This window comes from Microplitis demolitor, chromosome 1 (genome assembly GCF_026212275.2).
Source record: "Microplitis demolitor isolate Queensland-Clemson2020A chromosome 1, iyMicDemo2.1a, whole genome shotgun sequence".
NCBI lineage: Eukaryota > Metazoa > Arthropoda > Insecta > Hymenoptera > Braconidae > Microplitis > Microplitis demolitor.
Genome location: NC_068545.1, coordinates 737,867 through 758,512, shown reverse-complemented (window position 1 = coordinate 758,512; position 20,646 = coordinate 737,867). Strand labels below are relative to the sequence as shown.

The 20,646-nt window shown below is 27.8% G+C and overlaps 5 protein-coding genes across 12 annotated transcripts in view; 4 read left to right on the top strand and 1 right to left on the bottom strand.

Moving 5' to 3' along the window:
• LOC103569999 (venom metalloproteinase 3) overlaps nt 1–6,246 on the top strand; it is a 62,819-nt gene extending 56,573 nt beyond the window's left edge. For 3 of the 5 annotated variants that reach the window (XM_053742879.1, XM_053742884.1, XM_053742893.1), the window contains 7 exons: nt 996–1,122; nt 1,852–2,016; nt 2,560–2,686; nt 2,763–2,867; nt 2,934–3,082; nt 3,776–4,353; nt 5,792–6,245. In XM_053742879.1, the coding sequence (XP_053598854.1) occupies nt 996–1,122; nt 1,852–2,016; nt 2,560–2,686; nt 2,763–2,867; nt 2,934–3,082; nt 3,776–4,353; nt 5,792–5,925 (1,385 nt within the window). In that variant the 3' untranslated portion in view covers nt 5,926–6,245. Of the gene's footprint in view, nt 1–995; nt 1,123–1,851; nt 2,017–2,559; nt 2,687–2,762; nt 2,868–2,933; nt 3,083–3,775; nt 4,354–5,791 lie in introns of all 5 variants that reach the window. The other 2 variants (XM_053742895.1, XM_053742897.1) reach the window with 2 other exon arrangements.
• Nucleotides 6,247–7,414: 1,168 nt separating this feature from the next.
• Nucleotides 7,415–10,804, top strand: LOC103570326 (A disintegrin and metalloproteinase with thrombospondin motifs 18). Of its 4 annotated transcripts, none has more exons than XM_053740061.1 (9): nt 7,415–7,757; nt 7,825–8,400; nt 8,493–9,228; nt 9,311–9,360; nt 9,479–9,605; nt 9,680–9,823; nt 9,902–10,028; nt 10,199–10,303; nt 10,643–10,804. In XM_053740061.1, the coding sequence occupies exons 3-9, from the start codon at nt 9,158–9,160 to the stop codon at nt 10,763–10,765; spliced, it is 747 nt and encodes a 248-aa protein (XP_053596036.1). In that variant the 5' UTR covers nt 7,415–7,757; nt 7,825–8,400; nt 8,493–9,157; the 3' UTR covers nt 10,766–10,804. The 4 variants fall into 4 exon arrangements, 3 of the variants coding, with proteins under 3 accessions (XP_053596036.1, XP_053596037.1, XP_053596039.1); XM_053740062.1 differs by having other exon boundaries at nt 7,415–8,089; nt 8,295–8,400; XM_053740064.1 differs by lacking the exons at nt 7,415–7,757; nt 7,825–8,400 and having other exon boundaries at nt 8,469–9,228.
• Nucleotides 10,805–10,851: 47 nt separating this feature from the next.
• LOC103570335 (venom metalloproteinase 2-like) lies at nt 10,852–15,299 on the top strand. Its single transcript, XM_053740055.1, has 12 exons — nt 10,852–11,549; nt 11,716–11,793; nt 11,925–12,135; nt 12,213–12,330; nt 12,396–12,525; nt 13,766–13,911; nt 13,991–14,052; nt 14,145–14,268; nt 14,329–14,493; nt 14,576–14,702; nt 14,776–14,883; nt 15,174–15,299. Exons 1-12 carry the CDS (start codon nt 11,370–11,372, stop codon nt 15,246–15,248), a joined length of 1,524 nt encoding a protein of 507 aa, XP_053596030.1. The 5' UTR covers nt 10,852–11,369; the 3' UTR covers nt 15,249–15,299.
• Nucleotides 12,527–15,414, bottom strand: LOC103570041 (homologous-pairing protein 2 homolog). Its single transcript, XM_053740071.1, has 3 exons — nt 15,339–15,414; nt 13,187–13,347; nt 12,527–13,099 (listed from the first exon to the last, which is right to left on the bottom strand). The coding sequence occupies exons 2-3, from the start codon at nt 13,337–13,339 to the stop codon at nt 12,647–12,649; spliced, it is 606 nt and encodes a 201-aa protein (XP_053596046.1). The 5' UTR covers nt 13,340–13,347; nt 15,339–15,414; the 3' UTR covers nt 12,527–12,646.
• A 331-nt stretch (nt 15,415–15,745) lies between these two features.
• LOC103570063 (queuosine salvage protein) lies at nt 15,746–20,548 on the top strand. Its single transcript, XM_008547667.2, has 5 exons — nt 15,746–16,208; nt 16,270–16,485; nt 18,225–18,501; nt 19,514–19,699; nt 20,019–20,548. The coding sequence occupies exons 1-5, from the start codon at nt 16,113–16,115 to the stop codon at nt 20,255–20,257; spliced, it is 1,014 nt and encodes a 337-aa protein (XP_008545889.1). The 5' UTR covers nt 15,746–16,112; the 3' UTR covers nt 20,258–20,548.
• The last annotated feature ends 98 nt before the right edge of the window (nt 20,549–20,646 follow it).

Here is a 20,646-nt window from a genome sequence, read left to right as displayed (position 1 = left end):
AAATCCCAACAAAAATCTTATTTTTTCTATCACTTTTCAATTGTGTTGTGCACTTGCACCTATTTTGTCTATCACTTTTCGATTTTTATTTTGTACTTTACTTTGTACATCAGGTTGATGGTCAATTTTTTACTTTTTCAGTATTTAAACTTTTTTTAAATTTTATTGATAAATATTCCACTGAAAAATTATTAATTTGATAAAAATAATGAAATTTTATTCAGCGTATTTCCTATCCTCGAAATCTTTACCTATTGCTATTTAAAATGTAAAAAAAAATTAATTTATAATTTTATTTTGGAATAAATTTCTAGTAAAATCGCTGATAAATATGACTTTTAAATTTCTGGACACCTGCTCTCTACACTGGCTTGTTCTCTCACTGGCACGTATTTGCGATCTCCAAATAAATATTTCAACTCATATATTATTATATTTAATTCACTTGTTTTTCTGAGATTGCACGTATATTTATTTACTTATTTATTGTCTCTACTATAAACTATTCTGATAAATGTCATAATTTTGTTTGCCTACGAATATACTATCATTACAAAAGGATACAAAACGGTAAGTTTCTCTATTTCTCACGTGAGTGACTAAATAAAATATCAAAAATATATTTCCAAAAAATTTGAGATGAATATCAACGTTTATATTTATTTTCACAAAATTACGCATGACTTAGCTTACGACGGCCACTAGCATGGCTTTCAAATGTAAATTAATTTTTAAAATTTCCGTTATTCTAAACCATAACAATTATAATTAATAACATCCTAACTCTATTAATAAAATAATACAAATTAATAAAAATAATTATCATAATTTAAGTAAAAAATACTGCTTTGGTATTTTTAACACAAAGTAGTAAATTAACTTGATGTTTTTTTTTTATTTAATAATTGTTTAGTTTGAAAATTAAAAAAAGATAATTTTTATATTAATAACTATTATTTGAGGGAAAAAATATGTAATAAACTTTCTCCACGCAGGATTCGCTTATGTGGGTGGTGCTTGTGTTGTTAACAAGCGTCTGGAGAAGGTCAATTCAGTCGCTATTATCGAGGACACAGGAGGATTTAGTGGAATTATTGTAGCCGCTCACGAAGTCGGTCATTTGTAAGTTGTTAAACTTTCTATTCGTCTTATTTAAATTATAATAGAGTAATAAAAATATATACTTCAAAATTAATAAATATTACAAACATAATAATCAATTTATATACTTACTTTAGCTTATGATTTATGACATGTTTGCTACTTACCCCAAGAAAATTTATACTTGAACTACGAATTTTTTACTTACCTGAAAATCAAAACGTTTTTCGCAGAACGAAATCAAAAAAAATAAATGATCGAATGAAGCTGAAGCTAGCGGCCGTAATAAGTAGCGGCCAGAAATTTTTCGCGTGGCCGCTACTTATTTCGGCCGCTAGCTTCAGCTTTATCTGGATCGAGATTTCTGAAATTTTTCGCTATCCGCCAAAAATTGCAGGCCACCACCAACTATCCCTTGAGTAGTCGAATTACATAAATTTTTTAAATTTCCGTCTCCCGAAAAACATTCCGGGATCCAAAAATTTTCTTACGGTCAGAAAAATTTCTTACACTTTTACGGTCGAGTCGCGTTATGTCTGGCTTGTTTTTTTTCTTTTAACCAGACTCGCGTTAATATAAGAGAGACACTAATAGGACTTATAACGCAACTCGACTGTACTAGAAATTTTCCTTGTCTAAGAAAATTTTTTTTTTCATTTTATAATAGAAAATATTTCTTGCGCCAAAAAAAATAATTTTTTTCTGTGAGAAAACACTCAAATTTAAAATTATTTGTAATCTATTATACAGACTGGGTGCTGTACATGATGGATCACCACCACCAAGTTATCTCGGTGGACCAGGTGCTGAAAAATGCCGTTGGGAAGACGGTTACATAATGAGTGATCTTCGGCATACTGAGAAAGGATTTAAATGGTCCCACTGCAGTGTCTCATCTTTTCATCACTTTCTTAAGTATGTTTAACGCTATTTATTGTTCAATCTTTTCTACATATTATTCGAATTACAATTATTGATAAATTTACTTCCTTATTTATTTATCGCCAGTTAGTTTTGTTATTTATTAAATTTGAAGCGATGGAAAAAAATAAGATAAATAATAACAATTTAATGACTTTTAAATATTTTTAAATTGCGGAAGTTGTTAAAGTCACTTTTGATTGGACAATGTATTATTATGTTATATTATTATTAGAAAAAAAAAAAATCTATATAAAATCTTATAAATAAAGTTGTTAAGCTTAAATGAATTACAACACGATTAATGTCAGCAACAAGTTTATTTCACACTATTTTTTAATTTTTATAACACTTGTAGTTATTATTTAAAATATATATGTGGGTAATAAAAATAAATATATGCGATGTTATTAAGAGTGTTGTAAATCAAATTTTAAATATTTAAATATTTATATAAATAATAATAATACTTATTATTATTATTTTTCTTTTAAGTGAAAATAAAAATGAGGTGTTTATAATTTAATTATTTTTTAGTGGAGACACAGCTACCTGCTTGTATAACCAACCACATGAAGACGAGAAATTGTCACGAGTATTACCTGGTAAATTATTGACATTAGATGCACAATGTCGCAAGGACCGTGGCACAAGTGCATGTTTCGTAAGTTTTTAATTTTTAAATGTCATAATCAATATTTAAATTTATAACTTTCAAATAAAATGAATTTTGATAACAGAAAGACAACAGGGTTTGCGCACAACTATTTTGCTTTGACGCGGGATCGGGTTACTGTGTCGCTTACAGACCTGCTGCTGAAGGCTCTCCATGTGGGGATGGACAGGTACATTTAATTTTGAGTATTACTTATTTATTTACAAGAAATTATAATCTATTTTTTTTTTTCTAGTATTGTTTGAATGGTAGATGTGTACCGGAACACGAAAATATAATACCAGATTCTACGCAAAATATTCCTACTTATGTACGTCATGACGGTATTTACAATAATGCAATACACAGCCGCCCTTTTTCACAATATAATCATACAGATTACAGGTATTTATTTATAATTTATTTAAATAAAATTTTATCATCAATTTGAAGTCAAATTTCTCAGTTTCTGATTTTTTAAATAATTAATTTTATAAAATATTTGAATGCTTAATTATTTACAAAATTAATAAATTATTTTACGAGCTTTTATTAATTAATTTAATGAAATTTGTTATCAAGATTAATAAAAATATCAAGTTTTATTTTAGCAAATATTAAATTGATAATAAAAAATTTTAATTTCCAAACTAAAAAATGTCAGGAACTGGTACGAAGTAAATGAACAGCCTATTCACCTCAATAATTAATAATAAAACCTAATTTATTAACTTCGCTGGTTTATTATGAAGCTAAATAATAATTTCCGAGTTTTAACGACCGAGAAATAGATAAATGAGCTTTTATTATTAATAAATCATCCGTCTCAAAGTGGCGATAATTGAAATCAGTAACAATATTTCCCAACAAATAACTAATTATTAACAGACATTAATTTAGTCGTTAATCTGAAACCATTAATTGATTATTTATTATCCCGTTTAGTCTACTATTTAAATATTAAGCAAAGTACCTGACCATTTATAACTTTAATCCTTCGATAATCATTTAAACATTTTTATTAATTCTCGACAGTTATTAATTAAACTAATTTATTTTTTTATCATGATCACTATTATATTAATAAAATATATACAGGTATCAATGGGAATCAACAACACAAAATATACTACAGTCGAATAATGAGTATTCAACACCGTATTACCCATATGACTATACATCATCAATTGATGATTATAATAATAACAATAATAATAATAATAATAATAATGATAATATTAATAATCCGTATTATTCGACGACTCCTTATTATAATGCATATAATTATAATCATAATAATTATTATAATAATAATAATAATTATAATAATAATAATAATGATAATTATTATAATAATAATTATAATACTCAATCAATTCCTGAACATAATCAAATAAATTACAATGATTATGATAAGACAACGTTACCTACAACGACGTCAACGACGACGTCAACTACAACGACACTTCCACCTAAAAGTGTTAATAATTATAATAAGAATAATTATTATAATTATCACACTTATTCAACGACAGCTAGTTCAATATTACCGAATGTATATGATAATACGTTGAATAATGAAGTTAATCCGTATATACGATATACTAAATATCAGAATTCAGTAACTATGTCCACTGCTACTCAAGACCAAAATCATCGACTGAGTACAGGTCGTGGTAAGAGAACATTCGACAATAAATCAAAATTTAATAAACTTTTCTATTTCTATTTTATATATTTTCGGATCTGATTATAAATTTATATTTATTATTTAATATTTTAACTTCTTATTTTTCAATTTCAATGGATTATCTCTTATCACTACGCTCTTACTATGAAAAACTTAAATCATGACGATACTCTTACTGTCAACTTAATCAATACTCATTTTATTTATTTATCATCTAGAAAAATTATTAAAAATTTTTTTTTAATGGGGTTTTGATAAACAATTCAAGCAGAAAATAATTTTAAAGTTTTATAGCAAATTGAGATAAAAAATAAATCATTAAAAAAAAATAAAATTTTCTAGATGAAAATCTTTACTTCACAATTACCATTAATTAAAAAATAACTGGGACTAATTTTAAATTTCACTTAAAAAAATAAATGAAAACTTTTAACTTTAATATAAATAAAATATGGATGTGTACCCGCTTTTTTAACTGATTAAATAAAGGTCTAAAAAACGACTCAAGGTCATGCAAACATCGTGGTAACAGCAACAATTGATAATGAATTAGGTGTTCGATCAGTAGACACCTGTGGCATGATATAATCAATTACCAAAAAAAAAAAAAAAAAGCATCTAAGCAAATCCACGCAACAAATTCTCATCATTCTTGTCTACTCAAATTTATTATACTCAACAATTAATCAATAACACATAATTACAAACAATACACTTTAAAAAATCGGGAGTGAGTTCGGAGTGATTGCGGATTTTATTTAAATTATTATCAAATAAAATACACAGTCACCTGCTCCGCACTCCGAAAATTTTTTACAGTGTAGATTAACTAATATATATATATATATATAAATTGTAGAGGTGCGCGAATAGTTCGAACTTATAAACTATTCGTATCGAATCGAGTAGTATAATTCAAAGTTTCCAAAAATTCGAATTATTCGTAAATTTTAAAAGAAACCAAAATTTTTTCAGATCTAGACATACTGATTTTTAAGCAGAAAGTTATGTTAGCCTAGATCTACTTTGATCTGAACAGATCGTCAAATCTGTTCATATCTATTCATACATAAAATTTGATCAGATTTGATCTAAACTTTTTTTCCGGGGTAAGAGTAAATTCAAATTTTTTTTTAACGACTAAAAATTGTAATATTTTTTTTGAAAAATTTTTATCAGAGGTAAAGAGTTCAGATACGAATCTACGAAATCATTACTTTTGGTTACTTTAAAAAACTAAACTTTCAAATAAAAATTGAATATTTGAAAGCTGATGAAAATTTTCTCGATTCGTCTAATTAAAAAATTTATGAAGTTTGGAATTATTTGATTCGATTCGAATAGAATTTGCACACCCCTAGTGAATTGTCATCAGATTATATTATTTAATAAAAATATATAACTAAAATAATTAAAATTTTTAGAAACCGAGGACGGTGAGTGTGTGGACACGGTGACAAACTGCGCGGAGCTGATTAACAGGCTGAGAACGTGGCTGTGCCATCTACAATCTGTGAAAATTCGCTGCTGCGCCTCACTAAAAGGCCTTTGCAGATAGAATTTAATAAAAGAAAAAAAAAAACTGCTAATTAAATAAAATCTTATTAAAAAACAGAAAACTTAAATTTTTTTTTATCTTCATTTTAATTGAAAAAATTATTTTTAATCGCGCATAGAAAATATTCTGCGATTTTTTTTTTCCGTAATAAATATGTTCATGAAAAATATTGGACTAATTTTTATTACAAAAATTTGTTTATCAATGAAAATAAAAAAAAATAAAAAAAGTATTTTAAAATTGTTTGAAAAAATATTTTTTATTTAAATATTGAAATAGAGAATATTGTAATTTACTTGTGTTTTAATTATAAAAAAAAAAAATATATAAATATAAATATATAATAACGTATGGTCACGATAATGACGCTAAGAATTTTTTTAAGTAGAATTTATTAATATTATTATTATTATTATTATTTTATTTTAATTATTGATTGTTTTATTGTGTAGAAAATCGTGAAAAATAATTTCTAATTGTTTTGACAAGAGATAAATCTAGTAACGAAACAAATGGAAAATAAAATTTATTGTGAGTGTGAACATAAAAATTAATAAATGTAAGAATAAAAAAAAAGAAAAAAAAATAAATCATAATGATCTTGAATTTTCGTTTGATTGAATTCATTTCCTTGATCAAAATTATCATAATTTAATTTAATTACAATAATGACGGAATAATTTTGACCATGAAAATTTCCATAATTGAGAAATTATTAATCACAAATGACAAATTACGTTAAAACAAACAGGGCAATGAATTATGAGTGATTTATAAATAAATTTAAGTTTATTAATTTACGTAATAAAATTAGTTAAAATAAAAAAAATAAAAATTACGTTTTGAAACCTTCGGAAAATAATCTGATATGTATTCAAGTGATTATTTATATTTTTAATTGATTATTTACGATATGAAAAATCATATAAAAAGTAACAGAACATGATTTTAATTCAATAACGTAATCCATCGATTTTTAATCGCATTATTGATTATTTTATATTCGCAATGATTAGCGTAATTATTTTAATTATTACAATCATTTCACCATTTCACTGTTCGGAGGTAAATTTTAAATAATTAATTTTTTTTAAATAAATAAATTGTCTAGTGACTAATTTTTTTTTTTTTAATAATTAAATTAATTTAAAGATTCACGAACGCATGACTCGAATCGAACGACGAAGTATTTTCCCATCATACAATAAAGGTAATTATTAATTATTATTTAAAAAAAAATTCGTAATCGATATTTAAATGTCGGGTATTGATTATTAAAATTTTCAATAATAATTAATGTATAGGATTTCAATTAAAACAAAAGTCGGACAGTCGATAGCCGATAATTGAGCGTAACAAGTGTGTAACAATATTTTTTATGAAACAGCTCAATAATTATCGAAAGATTTATAAATAATTAATTTAATAATTTTTTTTCTTAATCGAAGCATTAAAGCTTAAAAAATATAAAAGACTACTTTTTCTCTATTCTGATATTTAAAATTAATTTTCATTTTTTTCCCACTTTATTCTGGTGTTACAAAAAATTGTACAAAGATACAAACCCACACGATATTCTATACGCATAATACTATTGTATACTTTTATTTATTTTCCAAGTTCCTTACTATGAAGTTATGCCAATATCATCTGCAATAAGTCAAAAGAGAGATGATGAAAGCTACAAAATAGTAATAAATGCATTCAATCAAAGCCTCGAAGTTTATTTGAATCCTACAGACGGATATTTAGTTAGCGAAAGTACTCCCGTTTGGACTGTGCGGCCTGACAGATTTTCTCAAAAAGGTTTAAAATATCGTCAAGTGGAGAACGTAAGTTTGAAAAATAGAAATAATAAATTGAAAAGTTAATAGTTAAAATAAATAATTTATTTTTAAGCCGTTCAAAAATATTGGGAAAATATACCAGGATATTTTAACAAACTCATCGGTTATATTGTATAGATCTAATAACGGACGCGTTAAACTGTATGGGAAAATTCATAAAGACTTTGTAGTACATCCAGTACCTCCGCGATTTTTAAATGAATTTTTCCGTATGAAGAGAAGTATAACCGATGAAAATAGTGAATTTGAGGAATCCCATCCTCATATTATTTACCGACGAGAAGTTCCAGATGACGACAACCTACGAAGCGGAATGAGTGAGTACTAATTTCAAAAGTAATAATTATGGTAAGGGTGTGCAAATTGTGTTCGAATTAAATCAAATCGAGTTATCCAGCAATTTTCAAATTTGGAAAATTTCGAATTGTTTGATTCGATAGGAATAATTAATGTTCAAACTATTCGCACACCCACTAATAATAGTTAATTATTAATAGATGATTTTTAAAATTGTTTATTCAGAGCTGGTACAAAGGGTGAGAAGATCTCAACACCATAGGAGTAAACGAAGTGTACCAGAAATTATTTACCCACAATTATTAGTAATCTTGGATCATAGTTTATACGAGTGAATAAATTATACCCTACTTATTTTTTTTTCTAGATACAAATAATCAAACTAATAATTACACCGACTAACATTTTTTTTTTTAATTGTAGCGTTCTAGGCAAAGATTACAAATCAACTATTATTTATTTGCTTTCTTTTTGGAATGCTGTCGATTTGAGATATCGATCATTAAGTGGACCAAGGATACGATTAAATATCGCGGGATTCATTATATCATTAGTAAATATTTAATTATGTTATTTTTTGTATTTCTCTAAGGCGGAATTAATTAGAAATTTAATTTTAAGAATTTCATTTTTTTTTTATTTTGAAATTTCTTATAATTTAGTAATATTTTGATATTCTATTAAAAATCTTTCCCCGAGTATCGTTTTGTGAACTTTTACTCAAAATTGAGTTTGAAGATTTAAAAAAAAAATTTATTACTATTCTTACCCCTGAGTAATTTGATAACGACATTTGACCCAGTGAAAAATTTCCCGCGACAAAATACCGAATTACTTTACTAAATATATTTTACGATGGTTCATTTGACTTATGATTATTAATTTTTAATGGATATTTTGTCCCAGATATTTTAATTTTCGGTATTTTGTCTTCGGGTTGAATATTACGTAGCCGCGAATTTCAAATTTAAAAAAAACTAAAAGATTAAAACATAAATAATAAAATATAGAGAGAAGGCGGCACACCGTACTTAGAAAACCATCGTCGTGGTGAAGTAGAAGTTGATGCCGACTTAGCATTGACAGATATGAGTAAATATTTCTACACGGAATCAAGATTTCCATTTGATATGTACGATATGGCAGTTGCCTTAACAAAGTAAAATTATTTATTATTTCTTTTATTTTTATAATTAATAATATAAATAATAAAAAAATTATTAAAATTTTTTTTTCTGCAGCTACGACATGTGTAATATGGAAAATGGTTATTGTGACACATCAACATTAGGTAAAAAAAAATTTTTGTTTCCATTTCACAACGTAAAATTTTTCTTGCTTCAAGAAATTATTTTTTTTTTTATGAACTTCCTGTTAACCAAAAATTAAAATTAACAAAATTAAAACAGGATATGCATTTGAAATGGGAGCATGTAACAGAAGTTCAATAGACCGAGTTACTGAAGCCGTAGGAATTGTAGAAGATAATGGCGGTTACAGTGCCATTCTCCCAGCAACTCATGAAGTTGGACACTTGTAATTAAATATTATAAATTTAAATAGTAATAATAATAAATAATAATTATAATTTAACAATTTAATAACCACAGACTAGGTCTCCCACACGACGGTTCTGAAGAAACATCAGATTGTCCAGGATATGAGGGAAATATTATGACCGGCACTGTTACTTTTAGTCACAATAGTTTCCTGTGGTCTAACTGTAGTAAACGATTACTTGATGAATTTTTCAGGTGATCAATCATTTACATTAACAATAATAATAATTATTCAAAAAAACTAATTCAAAAATGTCTATATAAATATTACAGTTCAACCGATGCAGTTTGTCTTTTTAATGAGCCACAAAGAACTAAAAAACTACCAAACGTCTTGCCAGGAAAAATTCTATCACTCGATGAACAGTGTAAAAAAGTCTTTGGATCTAGAGCTTGCTACGTAAGTTAATAAAAATTTTTTGCAACGACCAGGTGATAGAGACCGAGTGAACAAGTGCCATTAACGCCTTGATTGAATTTAATCACCTGGATCTCTATCTTCTGACAACGGCACTATTTTAACAATTTAAGGATATCAATGCTACTAATTATTTTTTTTTTAAACGTTAGTATGACGAAAAAGTGTGTACAAAACTCGAATGTTTTATGCCAAGAGGTGGGTTCTGTAAAGCAATCTCATCTGCTGCTGAAGGATCTACATGCGGCGATGGAATGGTAATATTTTTAATTAGTACATTACACACCTAGGGAGGAAAGTAAACCTTTATAACCCACGTGTGTAATTTCCTACCCGAGCCGAAAGCGAGTCGTACTTTTCTCTAGGGTGTGTCTACTATTTTCCACCAGATCTGTACCTGAAGGTTTAAATTTTTGCCCCTGTTTGTAAGAAAAATGGCGCATGCACTAATTCTTGTCATTTATTTTCTCGTAGAAGAAAAGAACGACTTTCTTCCCTATAAACAGGGTTAGAATTTAAGCTTTCGGTACAGGAACAGTGAAAAAAAATTTTGTTATTATTATAAATATAATAATTCTGGTATTTAATTTATATAGCACTGTATACGAGGGAGCTGCATCGCCACAAATGCAACAAGACTTCCTGATTTGGTGGCAACTGAACACTCATTTAGGAGGAATTCAAACCGTTTTAATTTCGGACTACCAATTTCTCATTAATTAAACAAAATTACAAAAATACTATTCTATTTAATTGTTAATTTATTGTTATATATAATATTGTAAATAAAATATTTTTTTGAATATAATATGATTGTCGAGTTATTAAAAACAAAGCATGATAAAAATAATAAGTAATATATCATATGAACTAATAATTTATGGACAATAAATATCAATAAATAATTTGTCTTCCCTGCATTATAAAACAAAATAAAAATTTAAACGCAAGACAATTTCATTTCAAAATGAAGCGTTTCACGGTACTGTTGTTCTCTGTATTACAATTTAATTTTGTTAGATCGAATCAGGTAAATTTATATAATTAACAATTAAATATATCATTAATAAAAATTATCATGTGATTAGTTGTTTGTTAATTGATTAATGAATGAATGAATTAATTAATATTTTGTAGCTTCATAAGTTAATGACCGACGATGAAATTCAGTCGATTTTTCAAACCGATCGCGATAGCGGTAAATTATTTAGACTCATATATTTAATTAATATAAAAAGTATATAATTATAAGTGTAATTTAAGGTTTTTTTTATTTTTAAATTAATAGTTCCGGAGTATGAAACAGTACCGATATTACATTCGATGAATAAAAAAAATATAAAATATCCGCAAATATTTTTCCATGCGTTTGGTGACGACATTTCATTATATTTGTGGCCTGCTGAGGGATTATTATTCGGAAAACATACACCTGTTTATACAGTACAAAGTGATAAATGGTCGCCACAAGGCGTACGTTACACAGAGTACGATGAATATGGAGTAAGTAATTCTTGAAATAGTTATTACTTTATTTTTATTCAAATTGTTGACTTTTTTCTTATTTAAAATTTCATAGACTAGGATTGGAAAAATTTTAATCTCAGAACTTTTTTTCTAGAGATTTGTAATTAATTAATTAATTAATAATTATTATTATTATTGTTAGATTTATTATGCTTATCGAGATGAAAATAATAATGCAGCTATAATTGTACGCGATGGAATGTATAGCAAATATAAATTTGTAAGTAAAAAAATTTAAAAAAAAAAAAAAAAAAGTTAATGTACATGGAAAAAAAGTAGTGGAAAAATTACTGCTCAAAATATCAACAGATTCCCTCTACTTGGAAACTGTAAATAATAAATTTATTTTAGGACGGAACTTTTAACAAAAATTATGTAATTCGATCACTCTCATCTCGAATTATAGAAAATATAATAACAAAAAATGCTTCATACTACAATCAAAAATTATTTCCAAAGCCTCCTGCAAGAGGTTCATTTTTTCTTACAAACCACCACGTAATATTTCGAATGAACGAGACGAATGTAAAGTTAAAAAACCCGCGAAATATTATATTTCCAGGTGAGAACATCAACCAAACCGACCAAAGTATTCTTCTATTTTACAATATCACTGATAAAATAAAAATTAACCGACAGATTATCCAAAAGCGAGTAACAAATATATGAACATCACTAATACAACAGATACAAAAAATGATACCAGAGACGTAATATATCCCGAAATACTTTTGATTCTCGACTACGACACATTCAAGTCAGTAAAAAAATAAATAACTAATTTATTTGATAAATTCTAAATTAATTATCTTAAAAATGCAGATCATTTGGATCAGATATGTCTGAAACTCTAGTATATTTGGCGGCATTTTGGCACGGAGTTGATTTGCGCTACAGACAACTATCAGATCCTCAAATAAATATAAATCTCGCGGCAATAATAATTGCATTGGTAAGCAATAAATAATTATTTTATTACTATTGTTATATTAACAGCCTCCAGGTACAACAGAATACTAATTTTACAGTATAAAAAATATTTCTTTCTATTTAGTAATAAAAAAATGCATCAATTAACCGACAATCTTTAAATCGATACCAATCTCATCATAGAGCGCTTTTTTAGTGCCCGGATATCCTTCCAAAATAGAATCAATAACATCAGTGCAGAGTCTTTTACGTTTATGATACTCACGGGAATACAAATCGTAACTTTTTTGTACTTTTTTCTTCTTCTCACCCAAGTCTTGGGAATTATTAGCAGCCATCAGGTCATTCAATTTTTTGTCCAGCTGCTCAACTCGTGACTCAATGAGCGCATACTCTCTCTGTGCCTCTTCTAAGCTTGGAGTAGCTTTCAAAGTTGCCAAAGTCGCTTCCCGCGATTTTATTTCTTTATCAAGGCTTTGAAATTTTGTCTCAAGTTCATTCGCGTGGGCTTTGAGTTCTCTGTCAACGCGAATCAGTTCATGTGGTTCCTTTGTTGAATCCGGGGCAATACAATATATTTTTATTTTACCATATGTCTGCAATAACAAGACATTAATCAATCATTGCAATAATTAGTTGTCACTAAGTAAATAAATAAATACTAAATGTTTTTTTAAATTTACTTTTTCCAATACTTTTCCCGCTTTTACTAATTTATCCAACGACTGTTGGATAGCTGGTTTTTTAGTTCCTTCAGGAAGATTTGATGCGATGTCATTGACATTGAATGGGCGGTGACGTGATTCCAAAAATTTATAAACTGCTTCTGTTGTCATTTTATTATCTAAATATAATTCATTTCATTTGTACAAATATTTACACTAATTATTAATCTTGATCACGTCCGGAATATGCAAATATCCAAGTTTATCGCCGGTAGAATGGATAATTAATTGATTGATTAATTAATCAAAATATTAATTTTTTAAAATATTCCATTGGTTATAAATCTGAAGTTAGCAGACAATTATAAATTTTTGAATTTTTTTTTTCAATAATTAAATTTCAAAAAATAAAAAAAATAAAAATATGCACATGTAGAAAATTTAACGAACTATAAGTGCAATTTTTCGAAATATTTTTTTTTTATAATTTATCGCTTGTAAAAAAATTCAAAAATTATTAGACGTCAGCTAACTACCGTATTAAGATGAATTTGGATATGTACACTAATGATAATAATAATTATTATTTTTACTCAGGATAAAGACGCAACACCGTACTTGGATAAATTCCGTGTTGATGATAATGCAATAAATGTCAAAGCTATGAAAAGTATGGGAGAGTATTTATACAATGAAACGAGATTTAAAAAAAGTAGTTATGATATCGCAGTCTTAATAACTAAGTATGCTTTCATTTATTATTTATTTATTTATTAAAACTAATTTGATTAATTAATAAATCTTAATAATTATTGTTAATAGACTGCAAGTATGTGACTGGCCATTAATGGCAAATGATAATTCAAAATGCATGCCATTGAGAGGTATTTTTTTAAACTGATGATTGTAAACTTGACTATGATATAATTAATATAAATTATTATTACTTATCAAAAAAATAAAAATGACTATTTAGGTATAAGTAATTTTGGATCTGCGTGTGTATGGAATAAAGCAACCAAAGCTTTGGAAGCAGTAGCACTCGTACACGACGAAGGATTCAATGGAATAGCAACTGCTGCCCATGAATTAGCTCACATGTAAGCTATGAAAGTATACTGAGAGTTTATTTAAATTAAAATTTTTAAAAAATCCAACAGACTAGGAGTGCCACATGATGGGTCAGCATCAGCACATTATATCGGAGGTCCAGGTGCTATTAAATGCAAGTGGGAAGATGGGTATTTAATGAGCAGCGATCGGTTTGATAGAAAAGCTTTCCGATGGTCTGATTGTACTGTAGAATGTTTTAAATTTTACTTACAGTAAGTGTCGGTATAAAACGGTATTTCTACCCTTAGCAATGGTCAATTTGTTTTATTATTAATTATTTAATTATTTTAAAAGGCTACCAATGGCGCGCTGTCTTTATAATAAACCGACAATAAATAGGGAACTACCAGAAATTTTACCTGGGACTTTGATGACATTAGACGAACAATGTTATCATGCTGGAGCTCTAGATGCTTGTTATGTAATTAAATATAATTATAATTATAATTATAATGATAATGATTAAATTTATTATTTGATAAATTATCTTGTAGCATGATGAGCGCGCGTGTGTTTTGCTTTATTGTACACGAAAAAATGCAACTGATCAATGTGTTGCGACAGCACCAGCTGCTGAAGGATCAACATGTGGCAATGAAAAGGTAGAAATAATTATGAGTGTCAATGTAACTGACAATTGTCAATATTTTAAACTTTTGAATAATAAATAAAAAGTATAAGTAGAATAAAAATTTAAAAACACGTATTTGGATTTTAGTGTGAATGAAGCAGACATCAGACAAATTTAAAATTTTTTTAATTAATTATTTACTCTATTTATTAATAATTTAAAATTTTTCTGACGTCTGCTATATTCACATTCATAAATAATTACAAATCTTATACTTCTTAAAATGTTTAAAAATTAATTATAAATTTATTTATATTGCAGATTTGTATCCAAGGACGGTGCATCAACAAAAGACAATGGAGAACTTCTGGTAGAAATTTAATTGACTTAAAATAAAAATATTTTAAGAAAATTAATAATTAGTGATATAAATAAAAGTATTTTATAATAATGTATAGAAATAAATTAAATTATAATGTAATTTACCTTAACCCCAAGTATATTTGACATTTAAAAAACATAATTACGCACCATAATTATTATTGTTAAGATTTTGCTTCACAGATGGCGCTAACTTATAAGTGGGAATGTAGCAGCAGATAAATTTAAAATTATTAATGTAGTAAATAATTAATAAAATAAAATTTTCAAAAAATGCGCATTAAAAAAATTAAAAAATTAACAAGTACATTTTTTTGAAATGTCATTTTTTAAATTATTTACTCTATTCATTTATAATTTTAAATTTATCTGATGACTACTATGTTCACTCACAGTTTTCATAATGAAATTCCCAACTATCGATAACTCGAATCGTTTGAGTAAAAGTATACCTACAATACTATCGATACCAAAAACTCGATTTTATTAATAATCGATTTCGAATTTTCACTTTTACTATTTTACTGTACCAGTTACCAGTGCCAGTAAAAGATCATAAAAATCATCAAATATTTTGTCAACCAGATTTTTTTTTCTACCGAATTAATTTACTTTAACATCACTTCCACTTACACCAGTGGTCATTAATTTTTTTCCATCATATATATACACACATACTTATATTATTGTTATTATCATAACTACTAGCTATATTTATTATCAGTAATAACGAAATGTTAGTACTTGTCATGCCGGTCGAGCTCTGATTGTTTAAATAATTTACAAGTTTTAAATTTACAACGGAAATTTAAATATCTGCAAGCTCAGACACAAGTATTTCAAATAAAATAAAAAGAGTGTCTGGATTATTAAACAAAAATGGTTCTTATGCCAAGAGAATCAGGCAAACTGATATCTAAACTTGCAAAAAATGTTTTCATTGAAGAGGAAGGTGTGAAAAGTCTCGCTTGTGAGGTAAGTTATCACTTTTTATAAATAAAAAATGTATTTTATAAATTTATTCAACTGCCAACAGGTTCTAGAAGGTCTGAAGGACCGCACAATATCAATAGAAAATTTTTCACAGTCAGAACTGCACCCGAACTCGGGACATCTCAAGGCCATCGACTGGATCTGTGTCTTGGACACATTAAATTTCAGCTTCTGGAGCCCGAGCTCTGATACCAAATGGAAAGTTAATGGACACTCGGGTTATTTTGCATTGTGTTCAGCCATAAAACGTGCTATCGATGTGAGTATTTTATAAATATCCTCTGATTATTAACATCGACATTTATCGGTCATCAAACACGAGCCGCTATTAATAAAACTCCCGTCTGGATAATTCTTTTTATTAATAATTCGCTTTTTAATCTGCGGTTTCCGAGACGTTTTATTTTTTTTCTTACGGCCTGACTGGTATTTTAAAAATTCCGAGTACTTTTTAGACTTTTCTGTAATTTAAATTATTTAATTAGTTCATTTATTCGGTGAAATAACTTCTAGCAATCTGATATCACGACTAATCAGTAGGCTTTGGAATCTGATCCAACCTCAGATGTCTACAATTTAATTTTTCGCTTTAACATGCCCAATAAATCTGACCAGTCGTAATTCTAAATAATTGTTCGAATTAATTGGGTGTAAAATAAAATTTCTAAACCTTCAATCCGTTGCCTTTCGTCATTAATTTTTTTATTATAATTATTAATAGAAAGCTCGCGTCGTTTTCTGTCCAATGCCAGAGCGAGTTTTTCTTTAATAATCTGGTGTTTCTGAAACTCATACCTCTGCTGCCATCTAAAAAATAAAAACACGGTCATGACCTCACGACTATCACTCAGATAAAAATAATTAATTAATTACTTGTCTTGGATTTCATTAAGTTTCAGTTCAGCCTCCTTCTTAATTCTTTCGCGTCTCAATTTTTTCCGCCGACGATCTCTCCTAATTCGCTTCCACAAAATATCTACCAGCTTTTTTTTAAATTTCTGCGCTTGCACTGCACGCTTTTGTCTTATTCTTTCAGATCTGATCCTAGATCTCAGCACTATTTCTCTCAATCGTTCCTTTTTTCTCTCTTCGACCTCTTTAACTTTTTTTTCCCTCCTCATTTCCCGCAATTTTATCTCCCGTATTTTTTCTCTCTCTCTCCGTTTCGTATCCCGCAAAATTTTACTTCTCATCTTGTTTTTCCGCTCGCGCATTTTAATTCTTAAAAAAAAAATGGCTATCAATTTCCACCAGTAGTTAAATTAAATTAAAAATTAATTACCTCGTGATATTTTTCTTAGCTTCCACTTCCGCTCTCTCAAGCACGCGCCTGTCCCGCGTAATTTCATCCCGCCGATCAATTTCCTTCTTTATCTCATCACCGTGCACCTTTTTCAAGTACTTCCGGTACATATTGTACTCCTTAATCGTACAAATAACATCCAAATTATCCGAAATGAACCCGCGTTCAATCAAATATTTAATTTTATTTTCCTTATTAAAATAATTAGCGAGATGTCTGTCGTGCAGTGAATTGTACGCGTAGAAATTTATCTCATTGTTGTAAGGATCAGTCAAATTAAACTCATTGTTTTTACATCCGTATAATTGCTGGCCCAGTTTTTTACGAGTAAAATAGTAAGCGCCCTTTGGCCCAGGTATCAGCGGTAATTTTGAATCTAGCGGCATTATTTTCCATTTTGGTAAACCAAATTTCGGGATTGCTCCTTTTGGTTTTGATACTGACTTACTTAATTCGTCTAACTTCCTATTAAAACAATTAATTAACCAATTACTGAACTAATTAATTATTTAATTAATTAAGTAGAGATTTACGTTGGTCGTTTGATACTTCTTAAAAGATCACCCATTAATTTGCTTCTAGACATTTTTTTATAATTTTATTTTTGCGGTTAGTCAGACACAATTGAGTGATGGGAAATAAAACGAAATTGCAGACAACTTCAGTTGGTTTTTTTTTTTTTTTTTTTTTTGCAGGAAGGAATCCCGATAATTGATCCGAATTACTACGCAAATATTACAAAAGAAGTGCTGGCTAGAGTACTGAGAGCTGATTCAGGAGCTGAGTCGGTGCCGCTTCTAGAGAAACGGGTACAAAATTTACAGCAAGTTGGTAAAGTACTCGTTGACAAGTACAATGGGACGTTTGTCGAGTGCGTTAAGGCATCGCAGTACTCGGCTGAAAAATTAGTTAAGCTGATTGTCAATGAGTTCGAGTGCTTTCGTGATGAAGCAGACTTTTATGGTCATCGAGGTAATTTTTATTTATAATTTATAATTTTAAAAGTAGTATTAAATTTTAATCAAAACAAATTTCAAAAAATTTACTTTTTAAAAATACTCAGTTGATAAATTTGAATGAACGAATTATGAGTGTGAATGTAGCTGACAATTTTTTAGTTAGAAAATTATAAAAAAAAGCTAAGAAATGTAAATTTTCACATTTTGAAAAGCGCGCGGAAAAAAGACGGCGCGTGATTGGTCTAAAGTTTGAATAGAACTAGATGGCGCAAAGGACGGAGGTAGGCTGCAGGGATCAGTATTCGTTTGTTCGTGAGTCGGTCAGCTCGTGCTCTGACTGTTCGTTCGTCTCGGGTTTCGAACATTTTAAATAATTCGGTAATTACGTCTGAGATCAGTAATGAGTTTATTATTTACGTGGAGTTGTGTCAGTAGATAGCTTTTATTTTTTAAGTTTTTTTATTTTACAAGTGATGGATGCCGGTAGTATTTTATTTAAAAATAAATATAAATGTCTTTTAATAAAGTTCGAATCGTTTCGGTGCCAAGTTTCGGGATCTTTACGTTCGCCGCGAATTTAAATTAATTTTCAGTTTAAAATTTATCGATTATCATTTTTTTTTCGTTTTATGCATGATTAATATGAGTGTGTGAGTGTTTTTAGTAATAAATATATGTGGTGAGTGTTTGTGAAAAATTTTTGTGAGCCAGTGGATGAACGGACGCCAACGAAAACGGCGGGAAGTAAATAAAATTCAAAAATTTTCAAAGTCCAGTCGGTAAGTCGCATGAAATAATTTATCAACTGAGTAATTTGTATTGAAACATTAATATTTTATTTTATAACGTTTTATAATTTACTTGCGTAAAAAATTTGAATTTTTAAATAAATATTCAAATAATTTTTTTAATTGAATTACGCGCCGTGGAATAAATTGGATCGGTTTGATTAATTTTTAATGGCTGCAAACATGAGGTGATATGAGTATATTTATTTAAATAAATAATAATGATAAATATTACAGTATCTTTTTACAAGCGAGCTCAAATTTTAGTGGGTGATATTTGGGCTTGTTATAAAGGAAAAGATCTTGGTGAATTTAATGACATTGATATAATAACGATGTTCCCGGACTATAGAATACCACAAGTACTTATGCATTTTGGTGCTATGAGATATAGTAACCCGCTTTTAAGTACTTTACAATCAGGTAATTATTATTATGTGTTTTTTTTTTTTTTAATTAATCATACCAATTGATTACAATTAATTTCTTATTTCTTAAATTACTACATAATTATGATCCTGAAGTTAACACGAGTGTGAATGTAGCAGAGTAAATAATTGAAAAAAAAATATTTTTAAAAAATGCACTTATTAATTTAAAAATTTTCCAAATGTGCATTTTCTTTGAATATTTTTTTTTTTATAATTTATCATTTTTATAAAAATTCAAAAACTATTAAAAGTCGGTTGACTTCAGTATCATAATTAATATAATTACTCTACTTGGTTTAATAAAATTAAAGGCACAGAATTATCCCCTGGATGCATAGAGGAGATCGAAATCCGTGGATGCTCGATCGAAGTTATCGAGCGCGTCGTTGACAGAGTGAGGAATTTAATAAAACAGTACCCGAACTTGAACATAAACCCGTTCAGCTGCAACTCCATCGTCGTCGATCACTTCCTCTGGGACTACCGGCGAAAGAACGCTGAGAAACTTGAGAGTATACCCTTCCATCGCATTCGCTCAATTTACTACTAATTGTTTTTGTTATTTTGTTAAAAACAATAAATATAAAATACTCAATTCCACATTGATTCCAGAGAACGCCGTTTTTGTTCGGGGCCATACTTTTTTAATGAACAAATATATTGTAATAATAAAGTTTATTTGATTTTTATTTTAGTATCATACATTTACAACTAAAATATCCACTAAAATATTAAACAATAACAAATTACAACAGTTTTATACTTATCGTAAAAATAGTTAGTTTAAATAATTATTATAAATTTATGATTATAATAATAATTATAAAAATGATATTTCATATTTTGTATATAAAAGAGCTTGATTTTTTGACCTCGCCATCCAAACAATTTTATAAATTTATACAAGACTATATAAAAAATTAATGAGCCTCATTGCGA